Source organism: Nesoenas mayeri, assembly GCF_963082525.1.
Source record: "Nesoenas mayeri genome assembly, chromosome: Z".
In the NCBI taxonomy this organism is placed as follows: domain Eukaryota; kingdom Metazoa; phylum Chordata; class Aves; order Columbiformes; family Columbidae; genus Nesoenas; species Nesoenas mayeri.
The window spans coordinates 17535668-17560305 of record NC_137542.1 but is presented as its reverse complement, the minus strand read 5'-3'; the positions used below and the strand labels follow the sequence as shown (position 1 = coordinate 17560305).

Here is a 24638-nt window from a genome sequence, read left to right as displayed (position 1 = left end):
CCAAGAAATGCATCTATTCCTATATGTCTCTTATTCCTGCAAAATGGACTATAACAAGGGCTGTGCTTTGTAACTATACTGTATATTATGCCTATATGCAATCACATTCTAAATAGGGGCTAATACAGCACAGGACTAGGAACTGCCACCCTTTGCAAGAATCATCTATGGCTGAGTGTATTCCCCTTCTCAGCACTTACAGCAGCCTGTGTCTTGCATTGCTGCAAGATATTACTAATAAGCTGCCTGCAATGCAACAGCAGTGGCTTCCACCCTTCTTTGCAATATCTACTAGCAACACATTTAACATGTAGAAATTTGGGAATGAAAAACAAGGGCACCGCAGCCTTGAGTGTCAGCTTCTTCACTTCCTTGTCTCTGAAAAACTCTGCCATTGAAATAATGTTCCTGATAGCTTTAGGATGCTGTGCTTTATTTTTTTATGGGTGGCCACAATCAAGCACTTCTCAAATAGCAGATGTTCATTTTAGACAGTGCCAAGTCTGAAAATATCACATGTATTTTCCATGCTAACAGAAAATTACAGACTAATTACACAGAAAACCAGAGGCTTAATGTTAGCAGAGATGTAGAAAAGAGAAGTCCTTCAATGCTAACCAAAGGACCAAATTAAGTAGGAAATGGGGTTAACTGGCCCTTGATTTCTGTAATTTAAAAAAAAAAAAAAAAAAAATTAAAACCACAAAATAACATCTTTTAAACACTGTGGTTCTCTTGAAGAAAATCTGAATATCAAAATCTGAATATATTTACTTTTTGATAGAGAAAGACTATAAGCTATCCAAAAATGGATATCCATCTAGATTGAAGAGGCAAGCAAGTACCTCAGGTTGTCAGCAGTTTTCTATCAAAACTCAGCATCCTCATTTACACTGTTACATTGTCTTACCTAATATGACTACAGTAAAAGGTCAAACTTTTTTTTTTAGTGTCATGAAATAAAAAAAAAAAACAAAAAACAAAAAAACAAAAATACCCCTTTAATTTGTACCCAATTTAATAGTAATTTTGCAAAACAAACAAAACTAATAGATTTTACCAGCAACAGTGAAAGAGACGCTTCAGGATTGTGATGTTTTCATGTACTTGTTCTATAATTTCAGTTCAAACAGGGATTTGGAGAACACATTAAAGTATTTGGTAGTTGTATTACTTTTTTTCCCTAGTCACAACACATGTAGTTCCTCAGCAGTTCCCTCTGAGCTTCTTCAAAGTTTATATGGATTCAAGTTATGATTTTCTGTTAAAAGTCTCTGACCACCTTCCAGTCTAATTCTGTCCTTAACTCACTTACCAGTGTGCTTGTACGTGACTAAACCAGAGACGACATCTGCTTGGGAGAAACGATCCACAGCAATGCCAGCTTTCCTCACTACCCCATGGTAGGGCTGGTGAGACAGTATAAACGTCAGTTTCATGTCATCACTGTCTGCATCTGTGGCATAAATGTGGTCTGGAGAGAGGACCACTTCTTCACCCTCCAGGCAGTGGAGCACAGGAACAAGGCCTGTTCGCATAATAGGTAGCTCATCATTCACAGGCAATACCTAATCAGAAAAATAATTTAAGATATTTTATTCTTCATTTCAGTGAAAGCCTGTTGCCTTAACACATTGCTTACCACCCCAAAACAATAGTGTGGTGTCAGTGACAAACATTGAGCTCTCTATGTGAACAAAATGAAACCAGCTGAATTAGGGTCACTCTTAAAATTCAAAGACAAAAGTAAACCAAACTAGATAATTACAGCTAGAGAAAGAAAGCTCACTCCCCCTATTTAAGCAGAGAGAGAATAATTTCAGATAGAATAACCCAAGCCAGAGGAAGGACAAATGCCTTTAACCTAGTACAAGCAAAATCTCCTCTCAAATTTGCTGCATAACCCTGAAGGCTATGGTTGAAATTGAAGCCTAACAAGTCCGTTATCTCCCAGTTTCCAAGGGAATGTGAAGACTCTCAGAAGTCAAGTGTTGCAGTCTTCTACACAGGCAATTGCTCTCAGAAACATGCAACTCGCTGACCTCGACCTGCAGTATGAACTCTACAAAGTGGGTGCCATCTGTGGCTGCAAAGAGGACAGCGTCAGTGAGGGTTTCAGAACCATCATGCCGATACCTGTGAAAAAAAAAAAAAAGAAAGAAAGAAAAATAGCTACACAAATTTCACACAGACGGAGAAGCTGTGCTATCTGGTTGTGTCAGAAAATGTGGATTCCTCACAATACAAAAATCTATTCCCTGTGCAAGAGTGTCCATCTAAGACTGCTGCTTTTGGATCAGAGTTTCTTCAGAAGGCTTGTGGGGTCTCCTAAAAGAAAACCCCCAAGATAAACTAAACATCATGTGGGAAAAAGTTTCACTGAAGCTTTGTCATCTATGTTCTGGTTGCTTGTGAGGTGTCTACCAAATGTGTACATCCTCACTGTGGTAGGTGCCCTCTTCGACTAACAGATGGAAAGAGAGTCAAGAAGCTCTTGCATGTAGGAAGTCAAGCCTTGTTCTTGACATAAATATAGCAGCAAAATTTTCTTTTCTAGATTAATCAGTCTTAATACAATTTTTAATGTAAACTAACCAAGTTTAATGAATTCAGCTTCCCTAAAACAAAAAAACTGGCAACCATTGCCCTCTTTACAGGAACTGCATGGCTGAATACAGAATTTGCCTCCTCATCTGCATGGGGCAATGCTTTATAGAGAAACCTAGCCACATCAGACATGGTCGCGAGCTGCTGCTTCTGGGACACACCACAGCTCAGTTTCCACAGTGGCCAGCGCTGTCCCGAGGCTGAGCCAGGAACCTTGGCCTGGAGCAGCTCTGCCAGATCCATGCGATGGTGAGCATGGCTAACTGTAGCCACTGTGCCTTGAACCACTTCACTGCAGGGCTTTTACTCATCCAGCTAAGAGACTTCACCACTGCAGATGAGAAGACAGCCACTCTTCTAACCTGACTGCCAGGGTACGCAGGTCCCCACAGGAAAGCCTGTCACCTTCCTTCATGGGAAAGCCATCCAGCTCCACTACCCCGTGCTGGGGCTGTTTCTGCAGGAGGAGAAAGAGATGCTCCTGTTTCGTGTCCACATCAGAGATGAGAATGTGTCCTTCTGTGACAGGGCTTAGGCCACCCTCTTCCACTCTCAAGTGGCTTGTAAAAACCTGCATGGAGGAGAAATGCTGAACTCTCTTTCTACTACACTTCCAAACATACAGCAAACATGGCAATTTCAGTTTGCTCTGTTATGAGGACATGTGACACCAAAATGCCAAAGGCTGTCCTCTTTTCTGCTGTGTTAGGAATACCTAAGGAGTTCTCTAATAGTATAATAGGTCCTAATACGTGCAGCCCAGTCCCGACCCCATTGATGGAGGCCTTCATAGGCAATAGGCAATAGACAACACAAAGGAGGCATGCAGTTTTGCTACCTAGGATGTAACAGGCATATTTTTGTGCATCCGCTCAGACACTGAAGGTAGCCCTCTATTTAGCACAAAAAGTCACCTTCCACACTCACCACACTTTGCCTTCCCCTTTAGTACCCATGAAGGCTATGTGCAAGACACTGAAACCCTGATCCCATGGAAGATTTATTTTTTACTTCAGTCAGATCAGTCCATCTCTCTGCATTTCTGTTTCTACCCAATGCGATTTCCAAGTCCTTCCCTCTTGCCATCACCACCACTCTACCTCTGGGGCTTGATTGTCCACAGGAAGAATTGTAATATTGAAGCAGATCCCATACAAAGTGCCACCATGCTGATTGCTGATGGAAAAAATAAACTGGACTTGCAGAGGTTCAGGCCCAATATCCTGCAGCGGTGGCATGTAGGCAATTTTCATATAGTTCACAGCGTGCTACAAAACAGGAACAGGGTGCATGTAAGAAGACATAATGGGAGTAGCCATAATTCAGGACATTAGGGACCTTTCTCATGCTCTGATTATATGTTATCCGAACTGTCAAAATTAATTTCAGAACCTTTGCACATGTACTTTAGCTACTGGCGATACCGTGATTCACTACATCTTTAGCTACAAATCAGGCGAGTACAGGTTTAAACACTCAGACCTGTAGCAAAAAATACAGGCATGGTTTATAAGTGATGACATAGGTAATGGCCTTACCTTCTTGATGGAGCACTTAAGAATGCTGGGTCCCAGGACCTTTTCTGACTGTGACTTTAAAATTAATAGTTCATCACAGTATAGCTTTTAATGTAACATCTCCCTTAGCAGCTGAATTTGCCCTCACCAGTATGAATAACCTGCACACCCTGCCTCCCCAGGTGAGGCTGGGCCGATGAAAGAGACTAAAATGATCTTACACCCACACACCCATATTAGGCATGTGATTAAGGACTTGTAGGCTCATTATGGTACTACAATGATCACCAATATGCAGCCTTAACCATACAGCAGGATATAAAACAGGGCACTTTACTAATATTTTTAAGACATCTGTCAAACTACAGAAGCATGAAAACTAACAAACAAAATCCTGAAAGAGGCCTGTTCCAGTTTGTACCAAATCTATTAGTGAAGACACTGAAGAGAAGCAGAAAACTATTAAGATCTCGTTTTCAGATTTTGTGTACTTTTTCCTTCCTCTTAACATCATGCTGGAGCAAAATTCACCTTACCCTAAGCAACTGCAGCCCCTGCTGGTTTCAGAAGGAGAGTTCTGTTTACATACTGTAGAGCTGAAGCATGATGGAAATGTTTTAAAGGCTGGAATGGAATGAGCAAAGTTTTAAGCTTTTTAAGCAGAGCTTGTAATAGTACTGCTCCTCTGTTTTCACCTCTTGTTTTCCTGTCAGAAAGAAGCTCTATGCCGGTAACTTTTAAAAACTGTTTAGAAATTAGGTAACATGACAAACCTGAGTAAATGACTGCAGTGCAAGAGCAGCAGGATCCTTGACCAGCTTGGGGATGGTGTCCACCATAAACAGCTTCCCAGCATCTGAGTGGCTGTACAAAAATACCAATGTCACATCCTGGTTAGCAATACTGAAGAATAGGAAAAACAACAGTCACATAGCTCAGTCTTGTATTTCAAATTAACTTCTGACTCCCAAAATGTACTGAAAGGAAAAACATTTCTCTTTCTTCTATCCTTGTTATTCATTTAAACATTATCACAGAAAACTGACCACAATAAATATTTTTCAGGATGGTAATGAAAAGTCATTGCATACCTTATAAGCAAGGTCTGGGTTTGCTACAAGGGTGTCTCTGCACACCCTAGATACCATTTACTCCACCTGCAAGTCTTGTAAATTGCATTGTTATTACTTACACACCTGAATTTGTCTTTATGTAGAAAAAGACTAGTTTTTGGTTTTCATGCATCTTATAAACTTCTGAAATGAAGCAGTTTTCAGCAAGCCAGAATTCCAACAGGAGTAACCAGCAAAGTAGATAACTGTATGATTATTTGACTGAATAGGGGAATAGCCTAAACATCCTTCTCCCACATCTGCATATGCTCCTTTGTTGCTTGAGATCAGAAATAGAAGTGTTGATCTTCAGCTTAAACTCTACAGTGGCTGGATTTTAAACTTTTCTATTTAGCAAATTCTTTCTGATGCTGTCATGAATGGTGAAGCAACATCAGTGACATGTAAACTGCTACTACACCCATTCATCTCATAGCTCTATTGCCCCATAACCTGTTCTGCCTGCATTCTGATCCCTGTTCCTTCTCCAGGACAAGGAGTCCTTCACAGTGCCATGGTGATAATACATAGCTTAGAAAAAGATGTCGCACCTCATCTTCTTAGTCTGGGGCAGGCCCTGGTGAGCCCCACTCTACCAGTTAAGAGAGGGGCTGTGACTTGTGCCGAAGGCTGTACAGGATCCCACAGGTCAGTGTAAAATGCAAGTCCAACAAAAGGAAAGAAAATATTTCAGGTGCTTTCCTCTTTCTTATTTGTTTCTAAACCATACATTGTTTTTATTACCCTGTGTATTGTTCTGTTGCTTCCAGCTCTAGCTCATCTGTAATCATCAACAGGAGAGCTGCACTCAACTATTGTCATCCACGCTTTAAGCAAACAGATGAACCTGATACACAAGCATGCTACTGCTACTGAGGCTGCTCCTCTTACATGGGTCATTGCCCTGTCCCACATGGAAGGCATGGCAGGTCATACCTACCTGTGTGTGCAAGAGAAAAACGGAGAAGTGGTTATGGTGTATGTGAGTTCCCTGTCTTGCTCTTCTACATCTATGAAGTGGAGATGTTTCTTAGTTAGGTGAGCAATCTCAGTCTCCTTAACAACCAGGTGACGGGTCACTCCTGGGGCTTCTCGGGGTAGCTGGTCATCCACAGAGGTAATGTGCACCACCATCACCTGAAATCAGGAAGACCGTAAAATCAGCAGCAATTCCTCTCAACAACAGTGTCCAAGCAGCTGTTTACAAACACACACACACCGAAGTAAGAAGATCACTGGAATATGAGTAATAGGATGTGACTGTCACGCCATATCATGAACATATGAGTAGTGGAGATATACAATAGTTAAATGCAAAGCCTATGAATTTTAACAGTTTCCCTTTAAATTAAAAGCAAAGTTAAACTCAGTATGTTGGAATCCTGGGTGAAATAAATAGTCTCAGGTGATTTTAGGAGGGCTGTTTGGTTTGTTTGTACCATCTCCAAATCTAATTTGTTTTCAGCATTTCCTTTTATACTGTAGGAAAAACTTTGTAATGCACTCTCTGCAACTGGGCAGAGAAAATTACCTCATGAAAAGCAAGAAAAAGTGCTAGCTCTGAAGAACATTATTTGTGATGATGACTGTGGTGAGGGCAAACAGAAAAAATCTACCCAAGTTTGATTTGAAAGTCTGTCAGGTGTAAAATCATCAGCCATTTGAAGGCGAAATGCAGAACTCTGCCAAAGATGCTATAGTTTCATACCTGTGGCTCTGAGAGATTGGGAGGGTCATGGCTGTCACACAGCACAAACTCAAGGGAATCTTCAAATACTTCTCCTCCCAAATGACGATAATAAATTATTCCATTAAACAGATCCCTCTGAAGAAAACTGCTGACAGAATACCCTGTTGAATTGAAGAATATATCTTCTTTTGAACTGTGCATTATTTTAATAATTCCTAAAAATTATCCATTACCTGTGCAAGTAACTGGTGAAGCACAAAGTTCTCTTTCTCACCCTAACTGGAGCAAGCCCTTTGAAATGTTAACTCATTGTCTTCCATGTTTCCTAAAGATCATCAACTTATTTTCTGTCATTTAAAGATCATTCAAGAAAAACAACACATCGAATGGATCTATAGCCCTGTTCAGAGGACAAATGAATTTGCAGTGCTATCAGCCTCTGCAGTCTAGCACAGGGATTTCTGAGTTCAGTTAAATGGAAGCGGAGTTCTTCCTCTTTTAGCATCATTAGTGTAATCTAATAACTTTGAACTTTTCAAGGATCCTTGCAGATAAAACAACTCCTGACTAGTCCAACTTTTCTGGAGGAGAAACGTACAGTAGGCAAATAGACTCAGAATGGAAGAATTATGGGACAAATTTTGTTTACAGATGTAGTTATCCTGGTGCAGAGACCAACGTTAATTAATGATGGGGATTTACACTGTAATGAAAGAAGTCCAAATTTGTCATGATTTGTCCTGAGCCAGAATAACTTGCCTGATTGTAACATTTAATGTAGACTAAAAAGGAGGCGACAAAGAAAGTAGGCTGTTGTGGATGTGTTTCATTACCTATCAGGTTTGGTCCTGGTTTCTTCATGATTTCTCCAGCCTGTGGTGGCTTGGTAATATTGAATAGTATGTAATCATCACTGGAATCCATGTCAGAAGCGTGAAGCATGGAGCCCTGAATCAGGATCATCTGTCCCTCCTGGACTTCAATGACCACATTGCTGATAAGGAATGGAGGGCTGTCATCTTTAGGGAGGATATTGATTGGAAACTTATGGCGAATACTGTGGAGTCCATCAAAAATCCTAAATACCACAAAGTCCTTGGTAGAATCACTGTCATCATGATGGTAGTGAACAACTCCAGCCTGAATGTCAGAAACAGTGAATATGAATCCTTTCCCTCCTGTCAAAACAGTGGCAGAAAACACATCAAAAACATGCAGTTCAGCCCAGAGAATCCTTCCACTAATATGGATGTTATTGATGGAGAGAGAAGGAAAATGCATTTCTAACTAGAAAAATCAAATGTAAATGTAACTTCACCTACTGGAAACAAGTTTGTAGAAATCTGAATACTTAATAAATACGCAGAATCTGCAGTTGTGGTAGCAGAGAAAATATTCCAAATGTCCATTCCACTAAAGATAATTTGAAACATCAAGGATTTTTAACTGTGACTGTTTCCACTTTAATTTCAACCTCTACTTTCTTATCAGAACATTTTAAATGTATTTTAAACACCAAAGGGAACACAGCTCAGCATTTCATTGCATGTAAAAAACAACATCTGTGGGTCTTTTACCTAACCCAACAAAGAACTATTCAAAACATTGGGTTGATCCACTGTTACCTGCAGTTAATGGGAATCCATTCACTGGGAATGGATGAGAAGACAACTGAGAGCCTACAAGTTGAGTTTAAAGGGAGGGCAGAGACAGGTAACGTTGTAGTGGGGGTCTCCTGCAGGCCACCCAGCCAGGAAGACCAAATGGATGAGGCCCTCTACAGATAGATCGAAGCAGCCTCACATTCACAAGCCCTGGTCCTCATGTGAGACTTCAACCACCCTGATATCTTTCGGAGGGACAACACAACCGGACATAAGCAATCTAGGAGGTTCATAGAATGCACTGATGATAACCTCGTTCTCCAAGTGACAGAGGAGCCTATGAGGAGAGGTGCTATGCTGGACCTTGCTCTCACCAACAAGGAGGGGCTGGTGCAAAATCTGAAGCTCAAGGGCAGCCTTGGCTGCAGTGACCGTGAGTTCAAGATCCTTAGGGCAGTGAGCAGGGCTCTCAGCAAGCTCACTACCCTGGACTTCAGGAGAACAGACTTTGGCCTCTTCAGGGATGTGCTTGGTAGATCATCCAGACACTGAACTCCTTGGCAGGATATGAAAACTACTTCTGAATAGTTTCTGTTTCCACCAAATTCTGAACACCACCTTCCACTTTTATTTAAATACTTGTTTTATATCTCTAGGATATGCATTTTACATGAATACTTTTAATTGTCAAAAAATCCATCATTGATAGTGGCAGCCCCTTTCCACTCTGCCAACTGCAGAGTGACTTTTTTTACATAATCATTTTCCCAAAGAGTGGAGAACTGTGCTGGCTCATGAATTGCAAAGCAGAAATAGCAATATTAACAATGCAGAATGCTAACAAATTAGAAGTCTAATTTAATTGCCACTTTTTGAAAGAAACCTTAAAGCTGCCAATAAATACAAAGCATATCCAAATGTTGTATGGTTTTGCCAACAAATCAAAATCACTCAGCATTCCTTAGCATCTTTGAGCAAAAATGTAAGAAGTAAAAATATAATGGTTGTATTTTGCCTAAGTCATGCCTGCTCAATGAAAGCACAGCTGATTTATTTAAAATTTCAGCTTTGGGGTGTAAACATACATTAAGAAAGTAACAGCTTAAATACTGAATTTATCAGTAGTCCTGTTGCAATCCCGACACCAAGCATGTTTGTCGCAGGGAAGGCCGTTCAGCAGGCGGGCTGGCTGGCGGTCCTGCCCCGTGCTGCACAGCCTCGCCGCTTCCCTCGGGCCGGTCTCACTCTTTGCTCCTGTCCTGGTTTCGTTAAAAACAAGTTTCTCTTTTAGTGAATTTGCCTGTCAGCTAAAGCCTTCATATTAACTGCATTTTCCTGGAGAACCAGATACATGTTTTGTTAAAACCTAGCAATGGAATGCAAACTTATTGATAAGCATGGATGGACATCTCGCGAGAGGGGCGACAAGAAACAAGTGACCAAGAAACTGACCAACTGTGTATAACATTCCATTCATGTGAATACTTCATATAAAAGTGGGAGATCATGAGGATCTCGTCCCTTTTTGCCTTTTCCCTTCTGCTTATGGCCGACATTAGGAGAGGACCTTGCTAGTTGTCCCTGCGAACTGAGGCCAGTGACAGACTGAATCCAGCTCTGGTTGGCTGTGGAGTCTAATCCAGGACTTTGGGTGCTGGCTCTGCAGTTGCTGAGACTTTCAAGATTGGTTTTGTATATTTTGTATTATTTTCTCTATTCTTATTAGTAGCATTAGTAAAACATCTTTAATTTTTACCAGCTCTCTTCTCTCTGTCCTTCCTTCCCTCTCGATCGCCTGTCCTTAGTGGGAAGGGGGGAGAGGGAGGTGCAAAAGAGGGAAGTGGAGGGGGAGGGGGTTAACAATACATCTGCCAGGGTTTTATTGTCACCCCGCAATCTAAACTCTCGACAGCTCCTGAGGGGAAACCCACAGAAGATGCATTTTCACATCCCGGGCTTTCTTTTTTCCTTGGAACAGCACAGAGCAGCGTTAGGCTATGCTGGCGTTTCCCTTCTGTTTGCAGTGGTGTTACAACCCTGTCTCCCAGGGAGTTACCTGCCCGTCCCCATTTAGCCTGGGTGGGAGAAGGCAGCATCAGACCTGCTGCACGCTGCTACTGATTGCATTAACTCCCTCGGGCTGAATTCGTCTCCAGGGAGGAAACTAAGATCCCATTTCATTTTCAAATGAAAGTGGTGTGTAGGCAAAATGCCAGACTTACAAGTATATCCTACTTAAGGATGTGGACAGCATTAAGTACACTATTTGCAAAAGTGTCTAAGCTATGCAACTGACCTTTTCTTATAAACTTGTGAATTTTTTTTGTTTCTTACTGTGCCTCCAGAGACTTCCACACCTTCATTCCCTTGTAAATCTGTCTCTTATGCCGGCAGCCCTCAGCAGAGAGTGACATACGACAGAGTATCAACATCTTGTTGACTGTCACATTGTCATAGCCAGTTGCCACTTGAGAACATGTTGCCAGGCCCTCAAGTTGCAATGATTTACCTCTCACTGTGAGCTGCCCATGCTGTAAGCCATCAACTGTGACCAAGCGAACATTTTGGATGTTATCGTTGTCTACAATTTGGAAGTGCTGCCATGTAATGGGTCGGGATTGCCCTTCCAGGAGGTTGAGGCCTGCAAAGAGCAGAGGGTTATTTCACCAAAGCATCTGTAACAGTCAACGCTGTAAGCATCCAACCTTTCTAAAGGATTTTGCAGTCAGGTAAAAAATCATGTTAAATTCAATCTACATACCTGCCTCTGACAGATATTTCAAGGCCAGATTAAAAACTCGATAACAACTCTTTTTCTGGTATAGTTGTCTTAGTCAACTGCCTTTAAGGACTTTTTTTCAGAAAAATAACATATTCTGGCTTGACTTTAAACAATACCAACAAGCCTTGATCTTTCCCACATACTACCCTACTACTTCTATTCCATCATATATCTGTCTTTACTGTTTTGTAAATATCTTTTATGTCCAGATCATTCTTGAAGAAAATGCTAGATGTGGAAATCCTGACTTTCCTGTAGTGTCCTTTTTTCTTGATTTCTCATTACAGCTAAGACTTGAATTTTTTCAAGTTTTTGTAAACTGTTCCCCCCAAATTGGATAAAAACCAGATTTACGCTCCTTCCCTTTAATGATCCTTAACCCCCACGTGTAAATCTGAATTTTAGAGCTTTATCAAATGTCTGTGTCAAAGCATCATAAATTCTGTACCAAAATAAACTGAGGAAAAGAGATCTCACCTGTATTCCATGAAACTCGAGGAGCATTTGTTTCTGTCGTTCTGATAGAAAGATGCACAGTGATCGGTAAACTCCTTTCAAAGTAGAAGTCATGAACCTCAAACTCTACCTGTTGTTAAAACAAACTATTTATTGAAAAAAACAGACCCTGAAAACCAGCTGTTCCTCAAAAGACATTAGTGTGTTCTTTCCCAAGAGATCTAAAAGACTTTTGATAACACATTAAAAAATGAAACTTGATTTAGCTTCTAAAAAGCGTCTTTGAGGTTCTGCACTAAACTAAGTATCTGCCTTCTGTGGTCTTCACAGTGAATGCTGGGAAAGTTAGTTTGCAACATGTGTGGAAATTAATGAGAGAGGTAAGCATTTTCAGTGTTGTTTGGGGTACAATTAACTCAGCAATTAATACAGGGCTTTTTTTATTGCAATAAGAACAAGTGGAAGAGGCTTTTCCCACTCATTTAATATTTTGGGGGCCAAAAAAGAAAAGAAAAAGAAATAAAAGTACAGACTGACACAGAAAAAAAAAATCTATCTATATATACACATTTATACAAAAGACAATATCAAGCTCTTGAACATGCAGTCAAACAATACTGAAAGCAGAACAGAAAAGAGGCACTTAAGGAGCAGGCAGTTTGGTGGAATGACTGATCCTCATAGTAATGAAACAGAAAGAAAGGAAGTTCCTATGGCAGCCAAGGTTAGAAAAAGGCAAACCGCATCAGCATCAGGTGCCAAAGTTACTGTTTCTCTGCTTTTCAGACCACCCTTTCCCCATCTTACCTTGCTCTGATTTTCTGTTTCTTCAATTTCATTACTTTAGTATGAAGCATTTACTTTTGTTTGGGTTATTGCTGAACTCCTGCTGAATTCCTGCAGCCTTGGTCTCGTAGATCTGCACTGGTTTTTTACTCACTTACTCCAGAGCCTGCAGATACCTCCCTGCTCTCATTGTTTGCATCATGCTCTCTATGTTAGTAACATACTTTTACTCCTCCCAGCAGGAACTGTTTGGAGTGCCTTTTTGTCATCCCTGTACCACCATTGCCACAGTAGGTAGGCTGTCAGATCAAATGGCAATCCTGACATTTAGTCCATTCCACAGGTCAAAAGGATCAATATGGTCACATAGGGATAAAAGCTGTGTGGAAAAGGCACTATTGATCCTTCCAAAGGCTCGGTAGATCTACTAGTACTGTTATTTCCCTAACCCTCTCATAAAAGATAAGTAAATAAATAAGAACAAACAATCCTGCTTAGATATTCTCAGTCAGAAGGGATAACTATTTTTCAGTCCACATAAACTCTGAAGTACCAAGCAACAAATATTTGATTTGTGTTAGACAATTAAGCTAATGAGTCTAGGAGAAAGTGCTAAAAGCTTTTACTTCTGCTCCTGCATTGCATATAGTTTAACTTTTTTTTTTTTTTCTGAAAAATAGCCATTACATATGAATGCATTTGTTTATAGCTTACTGAACCCTAAGGAGAAGCAAAACAGCAAATGTGCATGCATTACATGTTTACCTCATAACTCCTTCTCTCTGTGTGGCTGTTATTTGGAGGCTGATAAGCAATGAGCATGTCACTGAGATCTTTCCACGTGAAGGAGCCAATAGGTTTTGTGTGGTCAGACAGATGGGTGATGAAGCCCTGTGGAGGTGGCTTGGTAACGTTGAATACAAGCAAAGACTTCGGAGTTTCATTGTCTTCAGCATCAATGGTTGTGGTCGTAATGGGGGTTAAAATAAATTGATTCACTTCCAGGATGAATTTTGCCATTGAGGCAGCTTTGGGTATTTGATTTGGAATAGCACCTTTAATCTGAACAGGGAGCCATGCATACTCAGTCTGCAACAGGAGAAAAATGAGACAACCGAAAGGACAAAGTGAAGCAAGCAAATGAAATTTGATTTCCGCTACCTTCACACAGCTAATTGGGGTACATGTTCAAGGAATAATTATTTTGAAAAGAAAAATTTAAACATTTAAATAAGAAATGCCTAAAGTAAATACTTCAACCTCATGAAAGGGTCTTCCAGGTTCACTAGTCTTATTTGTGTCCTTAATTTTGGGATGAAACAACTTGCTTAATGTAATGTGAGTTTAATGAATAACTTTACCTAACAGAAACATGCATAAGCCATTAATTGTTATTGATTGAATATGTTCACACAGCTCTTCACTTATTAATTACTACGTATGTTGAAGTTGGTGCAGATCATGCCCCGTTAAAAAGGTAGACTTATGCCAGAATTAGTTTTGCTGACAAGCTAAAATACTTACACTGCCAGTGAACAACCAGAGGTGTTTCTCTGTAGCCATAATGGTCTAAGAGCCATGGAGATAATGCATTTCATGTGCCCAGCTGGCAACCTTGTAAGAACTGAACAAACTTTAAGACTCACTATCTCTCTTCAAATATGAAAAGGAAAACAAATTTAAATTTTTTGAAAACCAGGAAGATATAGGACATTATAAGGTTGCACAAAAGTCTACCTTGTGCAGAGTTTTGCTTCTGCTGTCTGTGAGATCCAGCCTCACAGGAATATAATCAGTGTCAGGTGAAGGAGGGTCAAGGTGCCGATATCGAATCCCCACCCTCAAAAATTCTTCGCAGCTCATCTTTGTGTCATGAACAACTCCCAGTCCTAGCACGCAACTCCCATTTCTGCACGGCTGGCCCAGGCTTTGCTCTGTAACCCAACAGAAGCAATAGCAGAACAGTTACCAAAGCAGAAACCAACCTGGAAATCCTGTTCATATGGCTAAGCTAACCCTGATAAAAATACAGTATTATGAGAATTAGTACTCCTTTCCAGACTTAACTTTTCCTCCAGGATTTGGTTTTCAATTGGCATCTCCAACCTCTCTCAGGCTCTTGGGTCTCTTCTTGCATTCAACAACTCCCCGTACTATTTCTACTAAGTCTTGGCACTCCCAAAAGCATCAATTGGTCCACAAGTCTATTAGCCAAAACCAGACTCTATCAGGGGATTACTAGATCTGTGATCTTCATTGTGCCTCACATAAACTTCATATCCCTTTCAGTTTCCATGATAGCTTAACCTGTTCATTAAATTTCACGTCACACTCTCACCCTGCACATCTGAAGCAACCTACTGCTGCAGACTTAAACTGCTGGGTTTCTTTGAACTTGCTAATACAACAACTAAAGCACATCATACTAGGGCCAGGGAAGAAGCTCTGTGGCTGATCTCCATGAAGATGCTTTTGCTGCACTTCCCCAGTGATGAGCTGGCCATGAGCAGGCAGGTGGGTTTCCAAAGAAACTACGGAAATGGTGCAATCCAGATTTATCTTCCTGTCATAGTCAAAAGTGAGGACATTCTTGTCAATCGCCCTGGACAGACCATAGTACTCAGGGACCTCCAGGGCATGGGAGCGCATTTTGATGATGTTACAGTCTGGTTCAAGTAACTGCACGTGGAGGGTGAATGTTTCTACAAACGTTTCGGTTTCTGTAAACCTGCAGGTGATAGAAGGAAATTATTATGTTTCATCTTATCTCCTGTCACTCTGTGAATTTGGCATTGGCCTCACCTTCTAAACTGAATTACTTGAAGCCCTTTGTCTCACGTGCCCTCAAACCCCAGATTACCAGAGACTGTGAGGTGACAGACCCTGCTGCCCACCTCCTCATACTCGTAAAAATGGTGTCTGTGTGAAGAGATTACTCACTGTCCATATGCAAGGGTCTGTGTCCTGATCACCAGGACAGCACAGAATATCCAGTGCTCTGAATTTAATTTGTCACTTTCAATAATAAAAAGAAAAATCACTGGTTTTCTGTAATCAAGGAATACGTAATATTTATTAATGCTAACAGACATGTTTGAGCATATCTGAAATACATTGCAAGAAATGTTTCTGTAACCAGATGGTCACTTGTTGACTGATGCTGCTGCTACTGGATCTCAGTAGTTATGACATGCACAGTAGCAGAATATGTTTTTACTGTGAAAAACTGTATAATTGCTCTTCCTGAGGGCAGCTGTGCTGCTGGTAACAATGAAGTGTGATGTCCCACTGCTGCTTACCTGTACAGCCTAAGCATGACCACATCTTCATCTAAAATTGGACAGCCATTGTGAGTATATTTGACTTCATTGGGAAGGAAGTGACAGTCAAAAACCTATGAAGAAGAAAGAACAGACTAGTCACTGTCAAGGATGATAACTTCACAACTTCTGTTCCACTTCTCTCTGACTGTCAGGAATGCATCAGACTAAGGAAATGTTTAAGCTGTAGTTTATTTATACTAATAGGTATTCAACCATTCCGTGGTCTCTCAGTGAGAGTCAGAGCAACCAGACTAATTTGGGTCTTCTGGCACTCTACAATTAGAAAGGCAATGGGCACACAAATATGACTGTTCCAGGCTGCCAAGTCCTTCCTCCAGTGCAACAAATAGCTTGAGGGCACACTTCTCTGCCACTACAGCCAGTGGATTTATGGATGCAGTTCTGTTCAGTGGGACAACTGCAGAGGGTCTGAAAAGCTAGCAGGTCCTGCAGTATCATGTTAGATTTATTAGCTTTTAAAGTTGCTTGTGGTGGTAGCCTGATTCTATAGTAAAACCTGCTTTATTGCTGCTCCCATTAGACTACAAAAGTATGATCCAGTGAAACTTCTTTGTTGGGAACTTTGCTAGCTTAGTTTTGTTACATGTTTTTGGACCACTGGCTTTTTATCAGTATCCATTTAACCAGGTGAGGTGTGATCTCTGTGTCATACCAACACCCAGCACCAATTTCAATGTAATCCCACAGCATAAAAGCAAGCAGAATTTCTCTGTTTTGTCTACCAGCTAATTCAAAAGAAACTAAGTCTTATAAAATACTTGATACAGGTCAAATTTACAAAGGTGGTTGGCCACAGTTTAACCATCTAAGCCAGACACTTTTTTTCCAGGCTGGTTGTTTTACTTAATCTTTTGTTGACTTGCAAAAGTAAGGCAATAAGGAAAAAGTCCTGACTCAAATGGAAAAAAATTTCCCTGGAGAGTTCTGACACACACATTCTTTAGAGAAAGGATTTGGATTCTGGGGCATACCGTTTCCTTGTCCTCACATATACCAGTCTGCAAGCCTGGCAAATTACCGCTCACATGTAGCTATACTTCTTTATAGAGTTTAACAGCTGAAAGCTCCTAGCATTGATAAGACCATGTCTATGTTATCCTTATGATAACAGGGAAACTCTACATAGACCATGTGTAGATCGAGGATACTCTTGTTTCATATCTGCAGAGAGACAAGGCATAGTCTTGTCAGCAAGAAGGCAAAAGCTAATCATCACATTTCCTGGGTGAAACTGTGAAACTATATGAGGTTTTGATTCAGTTTTTATCACCAGTATTCACATATTATTCTATGGACTTCTATGAACTTAAGTAAAATCTGTTCAGCATTCACTCATAGACCTAGTGAGGTCAAAACTAAAAAGGATTAATATATGTTTACTGGTGCCTGACAAATCACATTCAGAAAAGTAATTTCTTATTTCCAGTCATTTCTTAAAATACACGAAAAAAAATCATGAAAATGAATAGACTTTGGAAGATGATGAAATGGAAGGGGGATTTTAGTGAGGTTCTGAAATGCTGACTGAAGTGCAATGTATAGAGAAAGTCTTTTGATGATCTGACTTTCAGTGCAAAAATAAAGTAATACTTTACTTTCTATATTAGATGATAATGCGTAGTTAACTACAGTGCATCATAACCACTGTGTGGATTTAAACTAAAAGGTATAGAACTAGTGAACTTTGTTTATTTCTAGCCATTACATGGAATTTAAACTTGCAACTTTCTATAAAGGAAAAAAAACCCAGAGTTTATCAGCCTTCATTATTACTGGCACTGTCCACTTTCATAGCTTAAGCTATGTGGCAATTTTTCTATATTCCTAGTGATTTAAAAATGTTATACACGTTATATAAGGTCTTTTTTTTTTCTTTTAAGTAATGACTTATGATTATCAGATTTAAACAAAACAAAACAAAACAAAACAAACATTTTATACAAAATCCACTCAAACTGTAGCTTCCAGTAGTTTAAAGTTGTACACTGAAGATATTCTTCAGTGATGTAAAACAGTGTAGAGCCCTCACAGTCAGCAGGGCATTTGGTGACATGCAGGTCTGGTGTGCACCTGACAATGAGATACTGCTCAGATAATGCATTCCTGTTCATATCAGAGGGGAGTGCCTACAGCAGAGATGATGTTTTATCTTATCAAAGAATTAATTTCTTTCTTTCTAAGACATCATTAGTCCCACTTCTTAATTGATAACAAGGGGATAGAAAATGAAGGACCTTTCCACAGAGGTCTGTTACCACTGACTGACAGTCATTTTATATGTGTATAAGACACAATCTGCTTTGTAAAAAGAAACATCTGGTTTATGTTTCTTAATATGTTTTCCTTCTATATGAACAGGCAACTCTAATTGTCTATAAATTCACTGGGTAAGACAAAGGAGATCTAAATCTTTTCCTAATTACTGTCGAGCTTTGTTTTTTTCCACTTCAACTGCTTTTCAATTACAATTTATAATTAAATTGTCATACATTCCTAGGACATTACTCACTTTAATGGCAGTAAAACAGATCAGACCAGAGACATTTTCTCATTGCAGAATTTCCTGGTAGAAGGGGCAGGAGTGGCACCAGGGCGAGTGGGGGCAGACTCTGGCACCTTTTTTCAGAAATGGTGGAAGTTCGAGCAGCACTTTTCAGCATCTGGCTCAGAATTTTGTCATTTGAAATAGAAGCATTAAACTTACAAATGTGTCCTTTTCTTTCCCACCAAGGAAATATGGGTTGATCAAGATAACCACTCTGCCTGTCTCACTGGCAATCTCCAGTGTGACTCTGCATGGTGGGGTGTCTTTGGCTCTGCCTCCTCACCATGCCTGGGCAGAGGAGGAGAAGGCACCTTTCCTAACAGGATGGCACTAGGCCAGGAGCCCATCCAGAGGAGGTTTTCCAAGTGCCACCAGCAGCCACAGCCCCTCTCCAGCCTGGCAGCCCAGGGCCACCTGCCCCAGAAAGCTCACCCCTACAGGTGAGGAGTGCCTGCAGCCTCCAAGAGCCACGCTCAGCTGCTGGGGCTCACATCAGAGCACCTAACAGAGGTGGGGTTGGAAGTGGAGAACACCAAGGACTCTAGGTATCTTGGAAAACAAGGTATGGTGAAAACATACCTCTTGTGGTCTCAAGAAAACTGCCTCTGACCCTGTGCTTTAAGCATGTCAGGCTACAAAGGATAAAGTGTCTTTTTCAAAATACCTGTGTCCTACTGCATGTAGAGGCTGAGGCAGAAATGGAAAGCAAAGTCACTCACTCGGCCAGCCAGCTTGCCTAAAGAGATTGGCCAGCGACGCAATGTGTAAGTCTCTCTTTTTCTCCTCGTAGGACAAACTAGACTGGGGAAGTGGAGAGGGCAGACTATGGTCACAGGTCCTGTGCTGACAGAGGGCAAGCCCCAGGGGAGCCTCAGTGCACTCCCTGGGGCCAGTCTCCAGAGAAGATCAGACATGGCCCTGCTTACCACCTCCCATTTTCCCTGGCATGCCTCTGCTCCTTGCAAGTGCTAGTTCAGCTGAAGTACTGCTAAAATAGTGATGATGACCAAGCCAGAAGCTTTGAAAAATCTATTGAGGCTGGTGATTCTGCATCCATCATCACAGAGACCACCAGTAATCTCAGAGAGGATGTTTTAAACAATATACATACACAAAGATACATTGTAAAAGTATATGCTGTATGGTACAATAAACAAAACTTTTAAAAAATAAAACCATTTCATTAAAACCATTCATCTTCTATCTCTACTCATACATCTTCATGTCAATTACTTTGAATTCCTTCCTGCTGTGGTTCAGGTGCGGTGATTTATAAGGTGAATGAGTAGCAGAACAGTGATATGTGAAATACATTTCACTATTCCTACAAGCTTGACATTTTAATGTAAAACTTGGTTTTGTAGTGTATTTGCCATCTGTTAGCAATTTAGCTGTTGCAGAGCAGAGCAAACAATGGTGTACACAATGTGCTTATTGTGTTTGATTACTTTTTTTCTGAATTGCTCCCTAAGTAGTGGCTGCGTGACTAAAATGTGAAATGCTCTGTCATGCTATGCATTACTCGAGGGGCACCGGTAACCCTCATGGTAGAAAAACAAGCATCTGAGAGACTGGAGGATAGCTCCTAGCTGAAAGTTTTGAAATACCCGTCCTCCACTTGTGAAAGGAGACTCGGAGCGAACTCACTTCTATGCACTTGTGTTACTGAGCTCTTCTTTTGGATTTGAGGACTGGAGTTCTCTGTCAGCTGGCTACTTTTAGCAAAAGGCAGAATCTCACAGACTATTCAGTTTCATGCCTTTTAGTCACTACCCAAAAAAAAAAAATTATCTTTCTAGTTTCTCCCACACCCGCGCACACAAGAACACTCAGAGCAGCACAAGGGAGCCCAAATACCTGTGGAGTTAGTTTCCCAACCCTCTGTGTTATTGGCTCATTGATCACAACTTCTACTTTGCAGACATCCTTCTCTCTGGGGATGGAAAACTTGAGGTCATCTTCTGACAGGAAGACAGACTGTCCCTTCATCACTTTCACCCCAAGGTTGACACTAATGAAGGAGGAGCACACAACTCTTAGTACAGTAAGCAGCAGTAGAAACAGCCAGCTTTTCTTGAAAGGCTTCATGTTTTGAGGGTATGCCAGCTCTTTTCCACCAGTGAAAATGTTCTTAAAAAAAGAAGTCTTCTCTTCTTCTGCCAGCAGATTTTCACCATATAATGAATGACTGAGATTTTAGTCGTAGGTAACAATGTGCCACATGTTTTCTATTAATATGCATCCCTTCACTGAAATTTGGACAGGAGCCTTTGAAAATATCCTCGGCTTTTTATAAAATTCATTGGTCAAGCCTGACAAAATGATGAATGTGTTCTCAGAATACTTTAAAAGTTTGCTAATCCTGAAAAGAAAAAAAAAAAAAGAAGGTTGACATAAGGCATGAACAACTATTGGGGAAAAAATAACTACACAAAAAACTTCTGCCATTCTTACAGTTGCAGTTCATTTCAAGTAACGTATTAACTTCACCTTTGAATACTTTTAAGTGCACACATGCTGAGAAAATTATCTATGTACCAATGGGTCTTCTCCCTCAATGGATCAGCTCTCGATATGAATTCCAGGGCACATTTGATCCGTATGCACGTAAAAACACTTACTGTGTAGGATCCTTTGTTAGTGACCCTTTTTTACTGATAGACCAAGTCAACATTAATAAAAGGGTGTGAGCATCCAAGTAATTTGGAAGTGCAGCAGTAGGTATTCATCCAGATTAAATATACCTGGAAGTGGGATAAAGGGAGAATCATTTTTTGTTAAATTTATCTTTGCCATTGAAAGCAGGGGAAAAAAAATCAGCCTTTAGTTGAAAACACTTTGGCAGTGCTCCTCTACTCTTCCTGCTATCGAGAGCAACTCTGCCAGGACATCAACATGGAAACATATGATATGGCACAACAAAGCTAATTAATTTCTTGGGGAAAAAAAATCTGATGTATATTCAGTGGAAATAACAAACAAAACATAATACAGAAAAAAAAATTACACAAGCTCCTCACACTCTCAATTACAGTCAATCTTGTCTTTCATGTTTATAACCTCAGAAGAAAGCATGGTTCTTCTGACATCAAACAACCACTATTTAAATCCTTATAAGACCCTAATTTCCACAACCTTTGAAAGTAACTTAATCTATGGCCTAAAGAATAGGCAATAGTATTGACCTAATTAAATTCGATAAGAACATAGGAATTTCAAGCTACTAAAACATCAACATTCCTTCACTTTCTAGTAAATATTTAGTGCACAGTCTAATTCAAACAGAATCCTACCAACAAAATGAGCTTTCCTGAAAGCAAATAAAAAACCCACATCCATTTATCTCTCTATTTTCTTCATTATTGTTAGCAGATAACTGTTCATTCTCCTGTTTCCAACACGATGACCTTCTGAACAGCCTACAATTGTATGAACATATCCACCCGGTTTCACATTTCACTGGAAAACCACCATTATTCACTTCCTAAAGTAACACAAGACAGATCTACTCAACTTCAGTTCAGATTCAAGACTGAAGACATTGGGACTAACATGTTTAAAGTTAGCCATATGTTGACCATGTAGTCTGGGCCACAAATCTTAATTTTGATTTTCTATCTTTTTATCTGAAAATCCTTCCATTATGGTCTATTTTTTTTCAGCCTGATCAGTCTGAACAAAATCTGAAAAAAAAATCTATAATTCTAGCCAAAGTAAAGGGAATTAAGTTCACAGGTTAAAGTTTTTTTAATGTGTTCCAGAAACAAATCAAAATCTCAATTAATGTTAAAGGGTTTAGTTACACAAACAGCTTTTACTAAAATCCAGATATGTAAATGTGTCCAAAGTACTTGCTAATTTTTGTTTCTTTCTAGAAGGATATGTATTCATAGCACTTCATCAAAATCATCACATCTGAGACAGCACTTCACTTCATAAAATTCACAGCTTTGTAACAGTCTTCAGTCCTATAAAAGAAAACTTGGAGAGAGACAGAGGAAAACAGATTACATTTCAGCCTCTTAGTAAGAAAGTGTGGTTTGCTGCAAGTGCAACCTTTTAACTGACTGGCATTTATCACACAGTGTAGGGATTACTAGCATTTATCAAGTATAATCTGTGTTTCCTTCAAATATCAGCTGCAAAACATGGAGAGGTGTTCTGATCTAAAACCTTCTCAGTTTCTGTGTCTTCTTCCTATTTTCTTCATTCATCAAAGTAAAGACAGAGCTGACGGAAGTAAAATACTTCCTTGGAATATATCTCAAGAAGATGCTCTGCCTGACACCTCTGACTTCATGCATGCTGAGATCCTTGGCCAGCAGGAAGCTCCTGGCACAGCAACTGCAGTGGAATTTGAATCCCTTTACTCCAGTTCCTGAGTATGTCTCAACTAGTTTCACAGAAGACTCAGTTTCTTGAGCCATAGAGGGGCTCAGATAAGAAGAAAATAATTAGGAATTTTAGACTCTAACTAAGACCTGGAAAAGTGCTAAGAGGCCATCAATGACTCTGAAGCATACATCTGGTGATTTACAGCTCATGGCAACGCTAGTGACTTCATGCTCCGTAATACCAGGCTGAGGCACTGATTTACAGTGCAAAATATTTTTATTCACAGGGCACTAGGTACCTTATGAGAAATGATGGAATTGAAGCCTGGGCAGTTTGACTCTTCCTGCTCCCACCTGGATAGCTGCCACAAAAACATATTATGGTTCAGAGGCAGCCTAATCACCAGTTGAGAAATGGCACTGGTCAAGAAGCATATTGTTCTCTTTACGCATTACATGTGTGCTCACAAGAAGGGACAGCCAGCTGTCTCTCTCCAATAGGCGCTGCCAGAGTCTTTCATGCACAGATATCTTCACCTCAATGGTGATGAAGCCCAGGTCAATCTGTGGACCCTGCCCCACAAAACCCAGCACTGGGTGCAGGTATAAACCTCATGCTGCCTTTTCTTGCCCTGCTTCAAACACAAAGAGCATAAAGACTCCAAGAGGAGCCAGAAGCATTTAGCCAACTTCATGGTGGTTGTGTGAGCCATGCTCTACTACAAAATTTGTCTCTTGTTGTCCCTGTGTATTACAGTCTTGCTTTGACTGCTTTTGCTTGCTTGCAGGTACAACTCCTGCCCCATATGATCCAGGAACTGGCCCCTACTCGTCAGCTGCAGGGCTGTCTCCTTATGTGGCTGAGTAAAGATCTTGAGACATATAACATTGTTTCTCAATCACTTATCCAACTACAGCAAAGTGAAATGAAATTAAAAGAGATCCTTTCAGCACATAATGACAATAAAATTAGAAGGTTTTGGAGTCAATGCCATCAGATTAACGTTCTTGCCTCTGTGTGTAGGCCATTGCTTCAGCAATGTCACACATGTGCTACACAGTACATATGCTGATCTACAGTGACAGTGCATTGTCTCCAGCAGCTCTGCAACTGCTGGTGATGCCACTGCCACATTTTGTGGCTGCTTTGGACTTCCTTATAGTCTCCTTACTTCTCTGCCCTGAGCCCGATTCATCCCTGCTATTCATTCCTTGGCATGTCACCTGTGTACCCAGAATAAAGAAATGACTGAGGCACTATTTAATTCCAAATGGACCACAATATTTCAGATATACTTAGAGGCTTATTGAAATAATGGTATTCATGAATAACATGTTATCAGAATGAGTATTTTTAAACTAAGCTGTTCCTTCATTGACTTTCTAAGGGTCTGTCTATATGGCAAAACACCTGAATAAGCCCCTAGGTGCGCTGCATGCCTACAAGCCCAAAAAAGCTTTGGTCACAGAAGTCAAACACCCATGTCAGTTCAGTGTTATATCATGTATTAGTTGTTATCCCTCAGTGGGGATGGAGCACATGATTTATGAGACAGCTAGGTCTGTTGATCCTGAAGAAGAAAGGGCTTATTGATGTTTTTAGACATCTAACAGAAGAGTGCAGAGGGCCTGGAGGTGCACAACAAAGGGACAAGATGCAACCCACGAAATTCACAACAAGGAAAATTCACGTTAAATATTAGGAGCACCTCCCTTATGAAGAAAGGCTGAGGGAGCTGGGTCTCTTTAGTTTGGAGGAGACTGAGGGGTGACCCTATTAATGTTTATAAATATATAAAGGGTGAGTGCCATGGGGATGGAGCCAGGCTCTTCTCCGTGGCAAACAATGATAGGACAAGGG

The 24638-nt window shown here is 40.4% G+C and overlaps 1 protein-coding gene across 1 annotated transcript in view; it reads right to left on the bottom strand.

Annotated features, from left to right (window-relative positions):
- Positions 1 to 20531, bottom strand: part of FREM1 (FRAS1 related extracellular matrix 1) — a gene marked incomplete at its 5' end in the record, with an annotated part of 59390 nt that extends 38859 nt beyond the window's left edge. Inside the window, 15 exons of the mRNA XM_080362470.1 lie at positions 1316 to 1568; positions 2043 to 2136; positions 2970 to 3178; positions 3708 to 3875; positions 4898 to 4988; positions 6177 to 6373; positions 6945 to 7087; positions 7760 to 8104; positions 11040 to 11171; positions 11790 to 11898; positions 13320 to 13643; positions 14292 to 14488; positions 14981 to 15282; positions 15854 to 15948; positions 20301 to 20531. Of these exons, the coding sequence (XP_080218596.1) occupies positions 1316 to 1568; positions 2043 to 2136; positions 2970 to 3178; positions 3708 to 3875; positions 4898 to 4988; positions 6177 to 6373; positions 6945 to 7087; positions 7760 to 8104; positions 11040 to 11171; positions 11790 to 11898; positions 13320 to 13643; positions 14292 to 14488; positions 14981 to 15282; positions 15854 to 15948; positions 20301 to 20531 (2890 nt within the window). The remainder of the gene's footprint in view (positions 1 to 1315; positions 1569 to 2042; positions 2137 to 2969; positions 3179 to 3707; positions 3876 to 4897; positions 4989 to 6176; positions 6374 to 6944; positions 7088 to 7759; positions 8105 to 11039; positions 11172 to 11789; positions 11899 to 13319; positions 13644 to 14291; positions 14489 to 14980; positions 15283 to 15853; positions 15949 to 20300) is intronic.
- Between the last annotated feature and the right edge of the window lie 4107 nt (positions 20532 to 24638).